Here is a 21,862-nt window from a genome sequence, read left to right on the forward strand (position 1 = left end):
ACAAAAGCCATTTTTAAAGCTTTAGGAATCCAGCAAACCGCAGGGAGAGCCGTTATCCTCCCATGGAGAAAACATAGAACAGTGGTGAACCTTCCCACGGAGTGACTGACAAAGAAGGAACTCAGGACAACTTCTAAAGAAATGCAGGCCTCCCTTGCCTCAGTTAAGGTCAGTGTTCATGACACAACAATAAGGAAGAGACTGGACAAAATGGCATCCATGGCAGAGTTCCAAGGCCAAAACCACTGCTGACCAAAAAGAACATAAAGGGTCATCTTACTTTTGCAAAAAGAAAAAAACATCCGAATGATTCCCAAGACTTCTGGGAGAATATTATATGAACTGACAAGATGAAAGATGAGCTTTTTGGTAGGTGTGTGTCTCGTTACATCTGGCGTAATGTAGCACAGCATTTCAGAAAAAGGTCATCATACCAACAGTCAAACATGGTGGTAGTGTGATGGTCTTAGGCTGCTTTTCTCCTTCAGGACCTGAACAACTTGCTGTGATTTTGATTCTTTAACAGAAAATCGTGAAGGACAATGTTCAGCTATCAATTTGTGACCTCAAGCTGAGGTGCATTTGGGTTCTGCAGCTGGATAACGTTTTAAATCACACCAGCAAGCCAACGTCTGAATGGCTTAAAAAACAAAATGAAGGTTTTGGAGTGGCCTAGTCAAAGTCCAAACTTGAATCTAATTGAAATGCAGTGGAATGACCTTATAAAGGCCGTTCATGCTTGAAAACCCTCCATTTTTGCTTAATTTAAACAATTCTGCAAGCAAGAGTGGGCCAAAATATCTCCACAGAGATGTGAGACTCTTATTGCCAGTTATAGAAAACATTTGATTTTCATTGTTGCTGCTGAGGATGCCCAACCAGTTATTAGGTTTAGGTGGCCATTACTTTTTCAAACAGGGCCAGGTAACTGTTCGCCCCCCCCACCCCTTTAATAAATTAAATCATTTTTAAAAAGGCATTTCAAGTTCAATTTGGTTATATTTGCCTGGTATTTACATTTGTTTGATGAACTTAAAGTGGGGAAACTATGCAGAAATATAAGAATTTGAGAAGGGGTCCAATACTTCACGGCATTGTAGTTGGATTGCAGTACAGGGCATGACAGTAGACTAGTGGTTATGTTTCTCAGATATGAGGTCTGGTGTTCAAATCTCTGCTTCACATGCTTTCCCCATGTTGGCTGGATTTTCTGCAGGTCCTCAAACTTCCTTCTAAATTCCCAAAACATGCATGGTAGGTTAATGGATGACTAAATTGTCCATAGGTCTGCATAAGGTTGGGCACGGTTAGAATTTGAACGATTCCAGTTGAGAGTCCGGTTCCTTTTGATTCCAATTCTTTCAGAGGGCGGGGTCGTCAACGTTTGCATGGTTTAAATCAAGGTTATTCAAACTACAGGCATCAGTTTCTTTTTAGCGGCCCGCGGCATAGACTAAAATAAACACGATACGGCCCGTGTCATTTACAGTACTTACTTTCTACACTGGATAGACTTTGTTTCCAAAGAAAAACATTTAGGGGGCCTTAGACACAAAAATTTGGCCTAAACAAACAAAATACATTTTGGGGGGGGGGGGGGGGGGGCTAAAATAAGCCCAGCGACACCACTGCTCATAACTACTCAAGAAGATGGAGCAAACTCCAAATGGGTTCAGACAGACTTTTTATTATGCAACAATTAAATCCTATCCAACAATAGGCCTGATATTAGTTGTTAATCCTATGACACCAAAATAAAGGCATTAACTATCCATCTTCATCAAGTCCTGCGATGGTCGACGTCCTGGCCACTTTCCCCTTTCCCCGCCTGCCCCCCTTCTGGCAGTCTACACAAATTCAAGTATCGAAAGTGCATTATTGCAATACTGTCCCGCTGCAAATGCAAAAATGCTTTAAATACTATAAAACTGCAAAATTTTCCCATCAGTGCATTTAGCTCAAGAAACAACAACAACAAAAATGTATTTGCTCAGACCTTCACATCTCAGACATGAGTGGTCTTCCGCCCCTATCCCCTTAGAAAAAGGTTCAAATATCTACATTTTTCATCCCATTAAAAAAAAAAAAAAGTGCAATGCGCCACATGGCTAAATGTAGGCAAGGCTCATCCATTTTGTGCTGCTGTGACCTGCATTGCTCCAAAGTCGTCGTCTTCCTCCAGGCTGCGCTTACGGCTTCCTGTTCAAAGGCAGTTCAGGACAACTTAGTTATAAACTGCAAAACACCATTTTGACAATCAAGCTCCTTGATTGTGTGCAGACCTGGCATGCCTCCTTGTAAGAAGGAGCGGCCCAGCTGCATGGGCGACATCATTTTAATGGTGAGTTTGGCGAGGTAGATTGCTTCATACTCCTGCAAAACAAAACACACATCAACCGATCTCAGGAGGTTCCACTAATGGGATTTTTTGTGTGATCCAAAAATAGACAATTGTGATAACCAAAGGACCAAGAATGGTCAACTTATAGCGATGTAGCATGCTGTAGAGATGGAAGCAGTAAGTGGAGGTTTCAAAATTTTATGACAGTTAGACCACAGTATTCTCATTTACTCAGATGGCTCTGTATATATTAATACTTGCTAAAGGTTGACGCTCACCTGAAGCTGATGCACAAATCCCAAGTTGGGGTTAATGCAGAACCTCCTCTCCTGGATGTGGTTGAATGCCTCCCTGAAGTGAAGTGAACACACAGGTTAGAATGGGCCACTAATATGATACCTGCGGGCACCAGGTTGTCCCCAGGGACCACATGAGTAGCCTGCGGGCCTGTTTTAAAAATAGCTCACCGGTGATGGGACATTGTAATTTCCTAGGAATGTTGTACAAGTGATCATTTGAAAATGTGTAAACAGAGATTTCTAGACAAAGTGCTGCATATTTTCTATACCTTGTTAAAGGGGACATATTTTGCCAAATCTTCGACCCAGAGGCAACCAATCAGAGGAGAGGGGGTGGTTTTAGCCAAATATGGACAAAGCGGATACAAAACTCTGTCAAACAGAAGTAGCTATCAAAAGGGCTTTTTCTGGACACTAGTACAACAAAACCAAGTTTAAAAAGAAATTTAAAAAATGAAATTGACACTTTTATACTAAGTCCATGTTAGAGAGTCACTCTATATAGGTCTAAATAGCCAAAATACAGGACCTTAAAATCACTGTTGATAATTGTGAGATTATTAAATATGATCAGTGTCTTCACATAGATGAATATTTATAGGGAATAACAATTAAAAGTAATAAGCAAATTTGTTACTGCAAAAGTGTGTATCAAACTGGTAGCCCGCAATCAATACCCAAGAAATAGTTCTGTTTCAAAAAGGTTAATGACCCCTGGGTTAGAACATGACACAGAGAAAACCTTTGCTTTTCTTTTTCTTTTTTTAACATCATGACTCCACAAATTCAAAGTACTCTAAACCAGCATCACTTCATGTGTCCACTCACCAGCCACAACATGAAGTAAACTTGCGCAATCTTACAATATGGCCATTAGCATCTTGAGAAGAATTACCAAATGCTAAAGAGTGTAATATGAAAAACAAAGCAGTTTGAGAGCCAAAGACAAAATGGAGGACAAACACTCGCCTGTATTTCATTCCAAATGTTTCCATTATGTAGGCAATCACTAAGGCAGCACTGAGGGGTGGGGGAAAGAAAAAAAAAAGACATTTTAAGAGTTGCAGCTTAAACTCTCAATCCCCACGAGGCTACTTTGGGGAAAAAAAAAAATAATCGACATTATACCGTTTTCTGACATGTTATGGACCAAACCAGTACCTGAATCATAATAGATTTTTCTGCCCTGTTTATTTAAAATAATGTGCTGTTTTTTAAATAAAGGGATGGAAATTATATGAGAATATTTACTTATATTCAGTATTGAAAGTTCAAGGACTTGGACAATTTTAACTTAAACAAGTTCTCTAAAGGATGAATCAATTATCAAAATTGTCGATTAATTAGATAACTGATCAATTGATTCATTGTTAGTCCTCTAAAATGCTACCATAGGAAATAGAAATAAATCAAATTCACAACTGTACAACCTTGAGTGCAGTCACCATTTGACATTCCAATGTGCTTTAATTCACATAAAATGACAACCGCACAAATTCATGCTGTCACACGAGGTTACAAATGAATGCAAAACTGAACAAAAAAAAACAGTACAGTACCTTCTTGAGATTCCTGCATTACCGTGAACCAGTACCTTTCCTAAAACATGAGGGGAAAAAAAATAATTTAATTTTTCAAGGTTGTGCTGTCATTTAAGAACGTGCCCTCACCTCCTGTTGCTAAACAGCCATCAATAAATTCTTTAGTCTGGAGGCAGAAAACAAGCACCGAACTTTATGTCATGTCGTAAAAAGGTTGCCATGAGACCTGAATAGCGTTCCAACTCACCGTGGGAAAAAATCTTATGATATTTTCCACTGGATTGTCTGCAATATCCAACACAAGGTATCTGTAAAAATACACCAAGAGTCAGACAGGAACAAGAACGCACTACTGAATGAATTTACAATTCTTACCTAAATGTATGAGGGAAATTAGGTTTAATAAAATTGGCTTCAATGTCTTGGCGCACACACACGATGTGCGTGATGCCCTGTCTCTCCAGAACCTGCAGCTACCACCGCCAAACACAACAACATGTTATAACATTTTACATGCATTTTAGCAATGAATGCCACTGTGTAATAAAGAATTACCTTGCTTTTCATGGCAGCAGAGTAAGGACCTAAAAACAGTCCTGGTACTATTTCCTAACAAAACAAGAGAAAGACACAGGTACAATTTTGTGAATGATTTAACATACTGTATTTAATCGCACTTGATTGTGCGGGTGTACCTAATGAGGCATCGATTGAGTAAGAGTAAAATATATTATACACAAAGTTAGGGATAAGGGTGGGCTACATGGGCAAATAAAAATATCTTGATTTATTCTAAAATCTACTTTACGATAATGATGATTTGACAATGTCCTATTATAAAACGGTGTAAATATCTACTTGCTTCCCTGGGCATTTATGCGGGACATTGTTCAAGAATACTGTATGTCAATATTTAACAACTAACTTCAAGTTATGTCCAGGCTGTATACAGGAGAATATGCCAAATCAATCAGGTGCGCACAATCATATTTTAGTTAAGCTTTTGGTAAAAAATAAATAAATAAATAAATAAATGTAAACAAATGTCCAAAAATTGAGATATCAAAATAAAACCCTAATTAAATATTTTAAACCAAATAGACAAGTTTGTCACTACAGGCACACAGTGGCATACAAATCTGGCTAGAACACTGCAGAAAGAAATGTAGTTGATGGCGTTTTTTATGTCTTGAAAACATTTACTTGTTTTTGTCATATAGTACGTGTTTGCTAAATGACTCAGTGAGGGTTTTCTGTCTGTTTTGCAGATTTTCTCATCTTTTCTTTAGCAGAAGTCGTGAATGGATGGCTGGAAGGATACTATATTCATCCCGTGAGGGAAATTATATTTACTAGCTTCATTAAATTTGAAAACCTTTCCACATGAATAGGTGTTTCTTATGAAGAGTGAAATGGAAAAAAGATCAAGCTTTACACTCACACACTTGTAATTTTGAAATGTGTGAGATGTCATAACCGGGGAATATTTCTCTCTCTTTTTTTAAAATTCCCGGTGACAAGTTTAGTAACTGATACTGGTAATACAGTACAGCGTTCAAATAAGCAGTGGGTGATCAGTGACACGGGATAGTGAAATACGGTATTTTCTTACAAACAGCTGCGGCAGGAGTAGGGCTATGCAAGCTAGCTCTTTCATCAGCCTCACCAGCAGCTGGGATGACTATGAGTACACAGTTTTCTTTGTTAATGTTATCCAAAATGAATAAATCCTCCAGTAAATATACGATCGTAACAGCGCCGTCTATTCTCTTCATTTCGCTTTGAAACTGGCCGCGTTTGGGAAGCCAGTACATACATCGGTGGCCTGTGTCACTTTCCTGTTGCCCAACAACAACAAAAAACTATACATGCGTTCCACTGATGTAAGTTGTTTCATTTCACCAACTTGTTAAGCTGCTAAACTCCTGAAAAGATTGCTCGGCTTGCTACTTTGAGAGTGAGAGTTTATTTTGCTTGCCACCGAGTGACATGACTGAATCATGTGCGCAGATGCCGTCCATGCACCCGTTTGGTTATTTTCTTTTAGAGACAGTATGAATACTTGATTATGTACAATTGCACATCATTAAAGCATCGTTCAGATTGTACCAGAATTATCTTTATTTGCAAAGTCTGTCAAAAACACACCAGGAATTTGTCTCCGGTAGTTGGAGCCGCTCTAGGATGACAACAGCCAGCCACTATGATAAAATATACTTTTAGGACATGAAAACACACTACGGAGAGTCACTGATCAATGAAAGGTTACCAGTAATGTGGTAATGCTGATACAATGGCACTTGTGCAAATGATGCAGAGTCCTCAAGCAATTTAGAGCAGTGTGAAGTGACAAATACTACAGTGACAACTGTGCAATGGTGCAGAGTCTTCAAGCAATGTAAGCAGTTTAAAGCCACTAGTCGTGCGATAATCTGGAACAGTGACAATTGTGCAGCTAGTTATCAAGCACATAAGTGGCCATTCTTGGTCAACAACACATAGGCTAATAGTGACTACTACAGTGAGTGCGCAAATAATGTAGTAGTGTCTTAGCAGAGTAATTGGCAGCATGTTACAATGGAATTGTAAGTCAACTGTTTACTGATATACATCGTCCACCCCTAACCCTATATTGGACTTCGAGAGGAAACTTAAAAGGTAAACATTTGAATGCACCTGTCCAACTTTTCAGTGTTTGAGTACCTTTTACACAACTTGCTGTTCTCTAATCAGGAGCTGAATGGCAACATTCACAACAATAATTTTACAGGTCTCAAAGTGATGACATACACTTTCAAAATCAAGTAATTGGTAAGCCTGTATATTTTTTTTAAGGGTAGGCTAATATTATTAGATGGCGTTGAGCCAATTACAATTAAAACAAATATAAGAGGCCTCTAGTTCCAAATGATTATACAGTATATATATATATATATATATATGTATTTGTTTCCTCAAGGCGAGGGTTCACTGTATTATGACAGTTAAAAATGCCGTGATGGCCGCTGTTTGATCTTGGAACGAATGAGTCCCATTTCCGTTGTTTCCTATGGCAACATTATCTTTCAAATCCGTCCTGGAGATTCCACTGCAAATCAAACCTACTTGCAAAATCACTTTGACTCATACAGCCATGCTGTAGCACAAATATTTGCAGCAACTACGAGCTATAAGGATGAAATGTAATGTTTGACATTTGAATAGCTATTCGCTAGAAGACCAGTAAAACACTGGCGGGTGATAAAAACAGTTAATGGCAGTTGAACGTACCTGCATTTCACGTCTCATTGGATAGGCCCAGTCCTGTGAAAACAAAATATTTAAATTATTTACAAACGTGGAACTAAAGAGTCTTTGTCCGTGGGAACGACAGTCCTACGTGACGTACTAATGCTAACAAGCTAGGCTAGTGGTCGCTAACTCAGAATAGAAAGGTTAATTTGACAAGACTACATTTTGACAATATGCGACGCGCGTGATACAATTAAAGGGTCGTCGTCCCGCAAAAGTGACACATTTGCACACACACAGTTCATTTATTTTGTGTTTCGCGACGGTTAGCTGTGGTTAGCCAGCCGTCCAGAACCCACCAGGAGCTCCTCCTTGGTGGAAGGCAGAGACGGAAACTGGACCTTCGTCTCCTCGTCCATTCCGCTGAGGCGTTCGGCCAACGCTCGCCGGGCTCGGTTCGGCTCGACGCGTCCCGATTTGGCTCTTGTCTCTCGGGCGGGGTTAGCTGGACAGTCGATGTAATTCGTCGCCAGCCTCCGCATGCATGTCCGCCATGCTGTTTCCCCTGACACTCAGAGAGGGTCACATGACCACGCGGACGGCGGACGGGGCGTGTGAGGTGAACGACAAAATAGAGAAACAGTGACATCTGCAGGTAAAGGTTGGAAGTGCACAGAAGCGACACCCAATTATAAAATGATCTTTGACGTCAAACTGGAAAGACAAGTGTTGTTTTTACCCTCGTTCTTCTATTTATTTCTTTGGCAAGTGTTATGTAATTACTATGTACACTGACGGCGCTTGTGTAATAATATTGAATGTCAATTATTGAATCCCGCGTCAAGGTCGGTGATTTTAATCAACATCATTTAAAAAAATAGACAAAAAAACAACTTGTGTGCAAACTTGTGCTCAAAGGCAACATTAGTGTTTAAAAACGGGAAGTTGGGCCTGGTTATTTGTTGATGAGATAAAAAAAAAAGAGTAAAATGTGTTTGTAAAATATGAAACAAACTATTTCAACAACAAAACCATAATACATTCAAATTGTATTGTTTTATACAGTGAATGCATTGTAATATCTGAACTGGGCCGTCAAGTGCGGGGCCAGTTGTTTGAAGGAACATTTCACCTGAAAGAGCCAAGGGACATTTATGCAAGGTCATTGGCTCAAGTCAGGGAGACTGCGTGAGCTGTAGCAGAGAGTAGCTCTTGTATGAATGTGCATTCTGTTCGCGATCATGGGAATAAAGCGACTGCAAGGCATCGGCTGTATACAGTATAATTTACAGGGTGGGTCAAAAGTAGGTACACAGTGTTCCCCCGCCTATTCACAGTTTGCTACTCCTTTCACCTATTCACTTCCATCCTTCCTTCCTTCACATCTGTATTTTATTTATAATGTACATCATTACATCCACAACTTAAGTGCTGCAGTAGCCTCTTAAACTCACTAGATAGAAGCAAGTGACCGCTTTTGACACATGCACCAGCTTCCCGTGTATCACACAGTGTCTATACTCAGCCTGCCATGTGGTGTCTGTGGGGAAGCCATGTTGGATGTTGATTGCTTGCAGCACTTTCTGTACTACTGTCTCCTACGCCCATCCATTTTCTGTAACACCTCATTAGGGTCGCGGGTGTGCTGGAGCCTACCTCAGCTGACTCTAGGCGAGGGGCGGGGTACACCCTGAACTGGTCGCCAGCGGATCGCAGGGCACATCTAAACAAAGAACTATTCACACTCACATTCACACCTAAGGACAAGTTATAATTTTCATTGAACCTAAGATCCATGTTTTTGGAATGTGGGAGGAAGCCGGAGTACCCGGAGAAAACCCACACAGGCACAGGGAGAACATGCAAACTCCACACAGAAGGGCCTGAGTCGAGATTGACCACATGCCCCACTGTGGCTTCTCCAGTATGTTGCTACATTTATTATTATTTTTTTAAGCTATACTGAAAAGAAAAAAAACAACAACTATGTGAATAGAGTATAACATTGCAAGAAAAATTATAACATTATTAGGGAAATGTAAATTTGCAAGGAAATTGTCATAATTTTATGAAAATAAAGTCCTAATTTCATAAGGAAAAACTGTAATATTACAAGGAAAAGTTTAATTTTATGATAAACAAAATGGCAATATCGGAATAAAGTCCCAATATTATGAGAAAAAAGGTAAAATATGAGAAGAAAGTCATAAAATGGAAAGTCTAAGAGCATAGCATTGCAATTTTATGAGAATAATGATTTATTACACAAGAAAAAATAGAAAAGTGTATAATATTATGAGGAAAAATTGTTGTAATATTAATTCATCCATCCATCCATTTTCAACACCGCTTATCCTGGTTAGGGTCGCGGGACACTGGAGCCTATCCCAGCTGACTTCGGGCGAAAGGCGGACTACACCCTGAACTGGTCGCCAGTCAGTCGCAGGGCAATATTAATTCATCCATCCATCCATCCATTTTCTGAGCCGCTTCTCCTCACTAGGGTCGCGGGCGTGCTGGAGCCTATCCCAGCTGTCATCGGGCAGGAGGCGGGGTACACCCTGAACTGGTTGCCAGCCAATCGCAGGGCACATCGAAACAAACAACCATTCGCACTCACAGTCATGCCTACGGGCAATTTAGAGTCTCCAATTAATGCATGTTTTTGGGATGTGGGAGGAAACCGGAGTGCCCGGAGAAAACCCACGCAGGCACGGGGAGAACATGCAAACTCCACACAGGCGGGGACGGGGATTGAACCCCGCACCTCAGAACTGTGAGGCTGACGCTCTAACCAGTCGGCCACCGTGCCGCGCAATATTAATTCATAAAGGCTAAATATTTAAAGGACAATGTCATAAATATAAAATGAAATAAGTAACGTTATAATTCCATGAGGAAATGTTTCAATATTGCCAGGAATATTTTTTTATTTCATTAGAAAAGAAATTGTAATTTGAGAAAGAAAGTCACACTATTAGGAGAAAAAGACAACATATGAGAAAGACAAATATACATGGAAAAGTCAGTTTTAAGAGCCTAACATTTTAATTTAATGAGGAAAAAGTTAAGATATTATGAAGAATGTCCCACTTTTTATGAGAACAAAGTCGAAATATACAAATAAAAAAGTCTTGACGACACAAGAACACATTTTAGAATTTTACTCTATTTGTCTAATAGCAGAAACTGATTTGCTACCATTTTGTGGAATGTACAAGAAACTACAAAAATGTTTGTTTGGGTGTCAATTCCAGATTTTGTCTATTCTTAGCAGTGTTTGGTCATCAAAAAAAAGATGCAAAAGTGAAGCAGGATTTAGAGCAGTAGTTCTCAAACTTTTTACACCAAATACCATCTCAAAAAATATTTAGATCACCAAGCGAAGTTTTCTAAAATGTTACTTTAAGCCACCGTAATATTATACACAGTTAAGCAGAAATTATAGCGAAATAAATGTTTAAAAACAACCAAGTCTTTAAACATCAAATGCAATTGTACAGTATTTAAAAGTTAAATAAAACTCAACCGTACTTAACAAATGTACTGTGCCGGATTAAAAAAAAATTAATTCAGGGATTCTGTTGCGTACCACCAGAGGGAGCCTGTGTACCACTAATGGTACTCGTACCCTACTTTGAGAACCCTTACTTTCGAGGATTTTATTAGCAGTTATTCCATTTTATATTTGACCGAGTTGCTAGTGAGATGTTTCTCGCTCCACAGAAATCCATGTACCATACACACATGATAAACTGTAACTTGATTGCAACCAGCTCATGGCATTAGATTAGACAAAAAAACAGAGCTGTCAAAAGCCAATGTAGCGCCCTAAGCGAGATATTATACGTGCCCCCCTCCATCGGTGATTTACATTCGCTTTTTACCATTGTCTTTCATTTATAAGATAACATGTCACACAATTTAATATATGAAATAGAACATTCTCTTCATTTCATTATTATATAATTACTGACAAACAGATGTGACTCGCTGTTGTGACACTTGACAAACTTGACAAACCAAGATTTGCAACAACTTGACCTCCCTTTCTTCCATTTTCTCTTCTTTTTTTTCCCTTCCTTGTGCTCTGGATAGTATTGGTCGTTTTGACATGTTTACAAAGTTCTATGGGGGTCACATCAATAAATTTGCCCATCCCCACAGAGAGGGCGAGCAGGTACCGATCAGCCGGAGGAGGGAGTTGCCTATTTGGTATTATAATTTGTAATAATATTGGTATTATAATTAGTACCAGTATTAAAGTATTATCTTATGGGCATTGGTTTAAATTTGAATCTATGTTGGCGTTTCCATGTTAAGAGTTAGTTGTCAAGTAATTAGAAATACAGTATGTGCAGCTTCCCCACTTCATCCATGGATTTTACCCAAGGATCAAGCAACGTTTTCCGTTTGTCTCCTTGTATTTTGAAATTCGGTGTAAGTTTGGCAGTTCATAAATCAGAATCAGAATCAGAATCATCTTTATTTGCCAAGTATGTCCAAAAAACACACAAGGAATTTGTCTCCGGTAGTTGGAGACGTTTAATTCCTTCTATTAGGCACTCGCAATGAATTAAGCGTGATGGGTGCTTTTGCATTTGAATTAGATTTAGGATTTTGAGAAAAACCTATGAAAATAACACAAGAAAATGTGCTAGTAATAACAGAAATATAATAGACACATTTACGATATCTATCACCTCAAGTTCCAGCCTTAGAATTGCTAATCTTTCACATTTCTCAACAACAAATGAGACTGTTACTGTTGCTTTAACTTTTGAGTTCAAAATTAACCAATTTATGTACTTACATGGTCTTATTACCCTTTAATATGACATATTTCCCTTCAAGTTAGATTCTTTCAACTGTATTTCTCAATTATGGAATTTTTTTATTTTCATATATCATTTAAGTGCAGCTACCATCATAAAATTTGAAATATACAGCAACATAACCCGGGCACTCAGGAGTTAATTGAGCGCAGGTGAAACCACGTGAGTGCTGCTGTACTTCGGGTATCTTTTGTTTTTTTGCATAAAGTGGCCACCACATCCCACAATGCAATGTAAAAGTTGCACAGCATTGTGGGAGGTGGTTGCCATTTAGGGCTAGCAGTAACCACAGTAAACATCAAAATTACTGTACCCAAAAAGCAAAACACTGCACAGTGATTTGCTTTGCGAAACCACTATTATTTCATCGTCATAAATTGTTTCCCTCTATTTCAGTATTGTACAGTATTTATTTTTAAGCACACAATGATCAAAATAAGGTAACTATAACATCTTTCTGCGGCTGGAACAGATTAATTGCATTTTTATTAATTTCAAAGGGAAAGATTACCTCTGGTTGCAAATGTTTCGGTTCAAGAATGGTGTCAGAGAAGAAAGTTAATTCGTAACCAGAGGTTCCACTGTAATTACTGTATAGTGAAGGTGAATTTTCAACAGTTTTTTTGATATCCCCTTGAGGCCACGGCGCCCTTAGCAGCTGCCGGCCCTGCATAAACTGGTACAATGGAGGAGGTTGGTGCTGATTTTTAATTGGAGGGATGAAATAATGGTGTGCCCCTTAATTGTGTTTATTGCTTTATTTTTTTGGAGGGGGTCCGTCCCCTGGCTGACTGTGAGGAGGCACGCCATAAATCCTGCCTCATTAAGGACACAGAACATTAAACGTCAGACCACTTATGAGTCAGGTCTGTTCAACAGAGTATACTCAGAAAATAAATCATGACTAACTTGATTGATTCATAGCTTCTTCTTTTTACCCAAATCACCTCATACCTGTCTCATACAATCAACCCCTAGAGTCCATTCACTTGCACACTAATGGCAGCAGATCCAATGTGATGTCTGTCCATTCAGGAGAATTGCTCTTCTCCCAGGTCAGGTAACATGTTTTCTTTGCCTGGCAGAGTTGTTTGTTTATGTAACTTAACACCTGAAATACAATTGTAGCTACCGAATATGGCAGGAACAGGAACATAGAACAACAAAATTGCCTGAATTCTTCTCTCTCGTCACATAACATGTCTGTGTTGATGGTCAGAGTTCACAGGGATATATTAATTACATAACTTCACACTTCCAATATGGTACAATTATAGCTATCTAGCAGGAACAGGATCACAGATAGCAGAATTGCTCAGATTCTTCCTCCTGGTCAGCTAACACGTTTGTATTGCCGGAAAGAGTTCACAGGAATATTCATCATATACTGTAACTTCACACCTGAAATACAATTATAGGTTCTAGCAGAAACGGGAACATCCTTAGTAGGATTGTTTGAATTCTTCTTGCTGGGCTAGTAACCGGTTTGTGTTGCTGGGCAGAGTTCATGATGTGTGTGTGTGTGTGTGTGTGTGTGTGTGTATTCACACTTTAATTCTTAAAATATTATAAATCCATCCATCCATTCATTTTCCATCCCGCTTATCCTCACGGGGGTCACGGACGTGCTGGGGCCTATCCCAGCTGACTCTGGGCGAGAGGCGGGGTACACCCTGCACTGGTCGCCAGCCAATCGCAGGAATATTTTAAATATCAAAAACAAAATCTCAACCAGGGATACAAGTTGCCTTGTAAACAAACAATATGTGAAGCAACATGTGATCAGTCTTGAGTTGTGGTGGAAAATGTAACTGTTTGGGAATGCAAAGTCTCAGTGTTTGATCCTTCCACGCTGCCGCCCAAAACTAAAGCAGGCATGGGGAGATCACTCAAGCTCCTTGCAGTCAGCTCCTAGTGGGCTGCTAAGTTCAAACCCAGATCAAACCTACAACTTTTCTGGAGGTGATATAACACACTCATCTTCACACCACTGCAGAGGCACTCATTTAATCATGACACCCACCCCCCGTGAATAGTTTGTAGCAGCGTTAAGGAAAGGTTGAGCGATTGAATATATTTCAGAAACGAGTCAATGTTTGAGTAAATTGCATACCATTCTAAATGTTTTTCAAAGCCATTTATTGATTGTGTTTTTATTTATTTATTTATATTTATTTTATATGCCTTACAGATTGCTACTGTGTTTATCTGTTTCCAGTATTTGTTTATTTCTAATAAAGAGTGGGGCTCTCCCCCCTTTATTTTATACATTATACACAGGAGTAATGAGTTTCTTGCTTTTCAATATTTATGTTGATGTAATATAGATTACAGTATTTTCTTTCTAATGTGTTTTTATGTAATAACAATTAGGGCTTTTTTTCATTATTCACAATATTTGTTTCATAATTAATACAGAGTAATGCTGTTTTTCTTTCTTTCTTTCACATTTTTATTTCTTTTTAGTAGAACGGTGGTGCTTTTCATTCTTAATAATTTGCATTTAATATCTAATACAGAGTAGTGCTGATTTTCTTCACAAAATTTCTTTCATATTTAATACAGAGTTGGTTTTTATGTCAGATTTAAAGAAGATTATTTTTTATTATTCACAATATTTTTAAACATTTACTACATATTGTTTTATTCTTTCTTCACAATTTTTTGAAAACATTTACTAAAGATTAGTAGTGTTTTTCTTTGCAATATTAAAACAATGTTCTTTGTTAACAATGTTTATTTTATATTTCATAGACATAATATCCATATTAATTTTATAGTTAATAAAAAATGTGTGCTGTTTCATCAATTTCTACTTAATGCAGTGTAATGCTGACTTCTGTCTTTCTTCTATTTGTAAACATTATTTTTATCCTTTAATACAGTGTTGTTCTTAATTTTGTTCTTTCCAATATTTTGTTTATACTTAATATAGAATAGTGATTCTGTCACTTCCCTCCCCAATATGCATTTAGTAAATACTTATTGTCAATTTTTTTTTCATTGATCACTGGGGTGGATATGATTGAGCCCGATGAAATTTGCCAAGCAACAAATGACCACATAACATGACCAGGATCATCATCTGCATTTGGATTGTAAAAAATACAGTTTTGACCTTTAACAATTAGTTTACAACAACACGCTGTGTTATGTGTTATTTCCACAATCTGGCATTCGATCGAAATCCCTGGTAATGAGCTTGACGCACCTCCTCTAGCCGGTTTACACTGAATCAATAATATATAAACTTTGTGTCAGATAAAGCTACTCTGTAGGAATTTTTAGGATGTTTAATTAAAGAACCCACCAATTGCCTCTGTTTAAAAACAAGCAACTAAACATACAGTAATTGAGAGGAGCGTTAATTGATGCTGTTGCTGGATCCTGTCATCTGGTTTCCATGGAGATTCCTCCTTCGCTATGTAAAAGCTACGCTGGAGTGTGTGAAGCTCATTTAGGAAGTGAATTAACTCCATACAAAATGATTGGCATTAACCTTCAGGAGAACGCAAATGTCCCCAAGGCTTTCATTTTTCAGTTTTTGCTTGTAGGAATGTGTGCCTTGCCCATGGGAACACAATCTAAGGGGTGCATAAAGCAATGCTAATCTAAATAAATTGGGATGGCTCCGCTCCCATCAAGTGCAGCTGCTCCACACTCCAGTTCTTTTTTTGCATTTCTGACCTCCCTAGAGCAATGACAAAGATGGATTCCAGTGACTACTTTAATGGCGCTGCTTTGGGAATTATGTGTTTATGTCCCACTTGATGTATATTTAAAAAAACATATTGATGATGAATGATGATGATTGCTGCTGCTGATGTTGAATGAAATATAAGCAAACAGATCAAATATATTTTCTATATTTAAAACAGGGCACAAGTGGAGACAGGCTTAAAGCAATGATACGTGGAATGTGGGATGAATTTTTAAGGACTGCAGAAGTTTTAATTGGATGGAAGTGGGATTGATAATTTTGGAAAAGGACCAATGAAGTGCGAAGTGAGTTTACGGGACTCAGTTTGAAGTGGGAGGTCGTGGGAAAAAAGCCAGACGGACTGACCCACCTTATATTCGGGCGTCGGGGAGTGATGACGGTCTGCGAGCTGTTTATTGCGGGCGGTGGACCGGGTCAACGCCGCCCGGATGTCCTTCCTCACAGCCTGGACTCTTTGGAAGTGATCTTTAACAGCGGGAACTGCCACTGCCTGCTCCTGTTCTTTGAATAATGGGGGTTGGTAACCGTAGCAAGCCATTAATGGGGACATACCGGTAGCGGAGCTAGTGAGGGAATTGTGAGCGTACTCAATCCACGGGAGGAATGAACTCCATGAGGTGGGGTTGCGTGCGGCAACACAGCAGAGAGCCGATTCAAGAGACTGGTTAACCCGCTCCGTCTGGCCGTTGGTTTGAGGGTGCTATCCCAAGGATAAGCTGGCTGCTGCGCCCACCACCTTGCAGAATTCCTTCCAGACTTGTGATGAAAAGGGCGGACGGGAGTTTGGGGAAGGGCACATAATGGACACATCTGGAAAAGCGATCGATCATAGTGAGAATGACTGAGTTACCTTGTGAGAGGGGTAGGCCGGTAATGAAGTCCACAGCGATGTGAGACCAAGGGCGGCTTGGAATAGGCAAGGGGCGCAGCAGACCAGCTGGGGGCAGGTGTGATGACTTCCCTCGGGCGCAGATGGAGCAGGCTTGGACAAATTCTCGGGTGTCTATGATGAGGCTGGCCACCAGAAGTGTTGCTGGATGAAGTGGGTAGTATGAGTGATGCCAGGGTGACAAGTAAGTTTAGTGTTGTGGGCCCACTGTAGGACGTCAAAACGTGCAGAATCCAGTACAAATAGGCGGTTCAGAGGCCCGGTCTTGGGATCTGGTTGGGTTTTTGGAGCCTCCTTGACCACCTGCTCGATTTTCCAAGTGGCTGCTCCAATGAAATATGAGGAAGGGAGAATGGGTTCTGGTTCTGGTGAGCTGGAGGGGGGTGAGTAAATTTGGGACAGGGCATCTGCCTTGGTGTTATGGGAACCGGGACGGAAGGAGAAACTGAAGTTGAACCTGCTCAATAATAGTGGCCAGCGAGCTTGTCAGGGGTTGAGACATTTAGAGGAATGGAGGTAAGCGAGGTTCTTGTGGTCAGTCTAAATGGTAAATGGCAGTTCAGTCTTCTCCAGTCAGTGTCTCCATTCCTCCAAGGGCCCATATTATGGCCAGCAGATCTCGGTTGCCGACATCATAATTCCTCTCAGCAGGGGACAGGCGATGGGAAAAAAAGCACAGAGGTGTAGTTTCTGGGTCGTGGGGTCCCGCTGCGAGAGGACAGCCCCAGCTCCGGAGTCTGAGGAGTCACCTCCACGACGAACTGGAGGGAGGGGTTAGGGTGGAGCAGAATGGGAGCATTGGTGAACAGGGTTTTGAGTTGACTGAATGCTTGGGAGGCTGCCAGGGTCGACTGAAAGGGGGAGCTGATGGATGTGAGGCTGGTGAGGGGGATTGCGACCTTGCTGTAGTTGTGGATGAATCGACTGTAGAAGTTGGAAAATCCGAGGAAGCGCTACAGTTCTTTCCAGGTAGTGGCGATGGGCCAGTTGGTGATGGCTTGGATCTTGGCGGGGTCCGGTTGCAGTTGTCGTTTTGCAATGATGTAGCTGAGAAAATGTACTGAGGAGAGGTGGAATTCGCATTTTTCAGGTTTGACAAACAGACGGTTCTCAAGGAGGCACTGGAGGACTTTGCGCACATGCACGTGTTCTTCGGGGGAGCGGGAGAAGATGAGGTACACATCAAGTTACACGAACACTAACCGGTTTAACATGTCACGGAGAATGTCATGGATGAATGTTTGGAAAACTGCATGGGCGTTTGTTGAACTGAACGGCATGACCAGATATTCAAAGTGCCCGAGAGGGGTATTGAAGGCAGTCTTCCATTCATCCCCCTCTCGGATACGGATGAGGTGGTAGGTGTTATCGAGGTCCAATTTAGTAAAAATCTGGGCTTTGCAGAGGGGTTCAAAGGACGGGTCGATCAGGGGTAGTGGTGATTTGTTCTTTGTAGTTATGTCGTTGAGTCCTCGGTAGTCAATGCATGGGTGGAGAGTTGTGTCTTTTTTCTCCATAAAGAAAAACCCGGCCTCGACCGGAGACGAGGAGGGGCATATGAGTCCAGCAGCCAGGGAATCTCGGATGTAATCCTCCATTGCCTTTTTCTCCGGACGGGAGAGCTTGAAGAGTCGGCTGGAGGGAAGCGGAGCTCCCGGCAAGAGGTCAATGGCACAGTCGTACGGGCGGTGGTGGGGTAGAGAGATTGTCAAGTCCTTGCTAAATACTGGGGAGAGGTCATGATACTCTTCGGGAATCCGTGAGGGTGGCATAGCAATGAGGGCTCCATCGAGTGATAGAGAAATGCGTCCAGTATATGGCAGGGTTGTGATGTTTGAGCCAGGGAATTCCAAGAACTAAGGGGGTTTCAGTGGAAGGAATGACGAAGAGTGAGATGTTCTCGCGGTGATTACTGGAAATAAGTAGCGTGATAGGCACAGTTTGGTGGGTGACAGGGGAAATGACTTGGCCATCCAGGGCTGGGACTTTTTTCGGGGACGGAAGTGGTTGGAGAGGGATTTGGAGCTGGTGAACTATACATTCTTGAATAAAGTTGTCATCGGCACCAAAATCGATAAGGGCTGTAATGGGGGTTTTATGAGCAGAAACTAGAATGCAACCGGGAACAGTCATGCGGGAGGAAGAGCTAGAGGAAATCAAGGTTTGGCTCACCACGACGCTCTCACATCGCAGTGTGCCTGGTCTTTTGGTTATAGGGGGGTGACAGGAAATGAAATGACCTGATTGACCGCAATAGATGCAAAGCTGCTGGATGACACTGACGCTCCTGGGGATCTAAACATGTTTTTCAATTTGCATGGGCTCATCGGGTGCAACGGGGAGTGACGCAGTAGACGGTGCAGGAGGCGGGTGAGAAGCTGACGGCGTGGTGCTCGGAGTGGAAGGGACTTTACACGAGCGGAACCCCCTCTCTCGTACTCTCTCTCGCAGTCTGTTATCCAGACGGATGGAAAGGGCAATGAGATCCTTGAGAGAGGAGGGCTCATCCCAGACCGCGAGCTCATCCTTGAGTTGTTCTGAAAGGCCATTCGAAAAAAATCCCCCTAAGTGCAACGACATCCCACCCGCATTCACCTGCAAGTATATGGAACTCAATCGAGTACTCTGCTACGTACTTAGCGCCCTGAGTGAGTGTGAGGAGGCGACGGGTGGCTTCTCTGCCCTCAACAGGGTGATCGAATACTTTATGGCGTTCAGAGGAAAAGGAATCAAATGACTGGAGTACTGGGGAGGAGTTGTGCTATAAGGAAGTGGACCATTTAGCTGCTTTGAAATATGCTACCTTGGATTGTTCGGTGGGATAACTGTAAGGTTGAAAACTAGGGTGCAGTTGAGAAGAAATAGGCTGCAAGCACCTAAGTCCTCGGAGTAGGGTTCGGGTGGTCGCACATGAGATTCTTTGTAAGGGCAGCGGGATGGCTCGGAGGCTGCGGGCTCAGAATGGGTACTTACTGGGAATTGAGAGGATTGCATCTTTGAAGAAAGGAGGGAGACCTGTTGCGAAAGGGAGTGTGGAGTTTCTGTGATTTCTTGCAACATCTTGTCCTAACGTCCTATGTGGGCGCCTTGGAGGGTGAGTGCGTTCTTAAGCGCCTCCGGGGTTGCTGGGTCCATGATGGCTTAAGTATTCTGTCATGAATGAGAGGAGCTGGACCCAAGAGCAGGCGGAGGCGGATAGGTTGTGATGAACAGTTTATTAAAGAAAGTAATGGAAGTGGTCCTTGAGGTGCGTTCGTGAACAGTGGAGGAAGGGACGTGCGGCAGGCAGTGGCGAGGACGGGCGGCTGGCTTGGCGGCGGGGTGGCAGGAATTACGTAGACCAGGAGCACGGGGGAAACACTGAGTAAACACTGAGGATGCTCAACTCATCCTCAGTATTTCCCCCATGCACAGGGGTCATAAAAGGAGATGAGGACTCGTGTAGCTAACGTGAGGCAGTTTAGCCGTGTTACCGCCTGGAGAATCTGCAATACATTGGCGAGGATTTCCGGGATCCGGCAGGCTTATATGCAGGTGGTGACGAGGGCTGATTGGTGACAGGTGCGGGGCTGAGGAAGGTGCTGGAAAGAGAGAGGGGAGGGGAGAAACATGGGCGAGAGGGCACAAAGTGCCACCCAGGTTCCAACAACAGTACTGCAGGGCAGCTCATGACATATTTCGTATTTTCACCTTCAATGCGACCTTTCGTTTTGTCCATTCTCTTTTGTCACACCTCTCTATTTGTGTCCAGGCAGACATTTTATTTGATGCTCACATCCCATGCCTTCCCCCCTTTCCAATCCTCTGGCGGTCTTATTAACAGACACACACAGTCCTCATGTTTTATTGCCTATGATAAAACCTTGCCTCTGATCTCTCATTACTGAGCAGCTCTTTGGAAATGAGCCCTACAACCTCAGATTAATATCGCCTGTAATGGGGCAAAAAGCTAAATGCACAGTCGGAATGTGTCAGGAATCGAGCCGGGGTCCCCTTTGCATGAATAAGCCATTAGCGTAATCTAGGTTGGGGCGCATTGTGGGAGATGTAATGCGAATGTCTGCGGGAACTGGGATTTCAGACATTACAAGACTTCCACCTGCAGACTTGTTCATGCACATGAATATGCGCCGTCAATAGAGATGAGACAGGTTGCATTATTCAAGCGTGTGCGTCTTACATGTTTGCTCAAATGTCTTACATGATGGATTTGAGTCACAGTCTGTCTTTTACTTCTCTAGGGTCCAACTAACATCCCTGCAGGCCACTGGCTTGGTTATCCTCCCCCGATCTTTCAAGGTGTATTTCTACTCCCTATAGATTTGCGATTCATACATTTGTTGGCCATGCATAAAACAACCTTGAGTTGATTTGAGTTTTTCAATAATTAAGTTTTGGATTGCCAAAACGGCAAAACCCAGACCTCATTAAACACGTAACTGTGATTTTGAGATGCTAACGAACAGCAATCGAAGTACTTCTTAGTAAAGAAGAGAATGAGAGCAGTGAAAAAAAAAGATTCTGTTTTGACGAATCAAAGGGCTGCAAAAACTAAGCAAAACTGTTTTTTGAGTGGTTGGCAAAATGTTACGGTAGAACTAGGGTCTCTCGACACCATCACTTATACCAGTGAAAGGGTTCAAAACCACACTTTTCCCTTTGTTATCTATAGCGCCCCCAACTCCCTCTACAACTTGAAAATGTTACAGTTCAAGCAAAGGTGTCTCACACACAGGCACACGCACGCACACACGCACACACACACACACACACACACACACACACACACACACCTTTCCTGGTGAAAAGATAAATCCCTTTTAACGGGAAATGTGTGAGTGTCAAAACAGGCGACCCCCCTGGTTGTACCGTAACATTACAAAACCCACACTTTACAGGCTATTGCGCAACGAGCCCCCCTACATCTTCCACACTCTTTCCCATCTTGGTTTGCCTCTGGTGGACATGTTTGCCGAGCACACTCATATTCAAATGAAGCCCAGCT

General features: G+C 41.5%; 1 protein-coding gene across 2 annotated transcripts; it reads right to left on the reverse strand.

Annotated features, from left to right (window-relative positions):
* Window positions 1-1,667: 1,667 nt before the first annotated feature.
* On the reverse strand, window positions 1,668-8,008 carry styx (serine/threonine/tyrosine interacting protein). 2 transcript variants are annotated; one of them, XM_061765790.1, is made up of 11 exons: window positions 7,772-8,006; window positions 7,452-7,484; window positions 4,737-4,790; window positions 4,557-4,654; window positions 4,429-4,489; window positions 4,311-4,347; window positions 4,200-4,239; window positions 3,610-3,660; window positions 2,620-2,692; window positions 2,283-2,373; window positions 1,668-2,199 (listed from the first exon to the last, which is right to left on the reverse strand). In XM_061765790.1, the coding sequence occupies exons 1-11, from the start codon at window positions 7,952-7,954 to the stop codon at window positions 2,126-2,128; spliced, it is 795 nt and encodes a 264-aa protein (XP_061621774.1). In that variant the 5' UTR covers window positions 7,955-8,006; the 3' UTR covers window positions 1,668-2,125. The 2 variants fall into 2 exon arrangements, with proteins under 2 accessions (XP_061621774.1, XP_061621775.1); XM_061765791.1 differs by lacking the exon at window positions 3,610-3,660 and having other exon boundaries at window positions 7,772-8,008.
* Between the last annotated feature and the right edge of the window lie 13,854 nt (window positions 8,009-21,862).

Source organism: Phyllopteryx taeniolatus, chromosome 2, assembly GCF_024500385.1.
Source record: "Phyllopteryx taeniolatus isolate TA_2022b chromosome 2, UOR_Ptae_1.2, whole genome shotgun sequence".
NCBI classification, from domain to species: Eukaryota; Metazoa; Chordata; class Actinopteri; order Syngnathiformes; family Syngnathidae; genus Phyllopteryx; species Phyllopteryx taeniolatus.

Excerpts from the sequence above, each read along its gene's own strand:
- styx (XM_061765790.1), bottom strand. The coding sequence starts at position 7,954 with ATGCGGAGGCTGGCGACGAATTACATCGACTGTCCAGCTAACCCCGCC. Across the intron at positions 4,655-4,736 it reads CTGCTGCCATGAAAAGCAAG|CTGCAGGTTCTGGAGAGACA; the intron begins GTAATTCTTTAT and ends TGGCGGTGGTAG. Across the intron at positions 4,240-4,310 it reads TGGCTGTTTAGCAACAGGAG|GAAAGGTACTGGTTCACGGT; the intron begins GTGAGGGCACGT and ends CTCATGTTTTAG.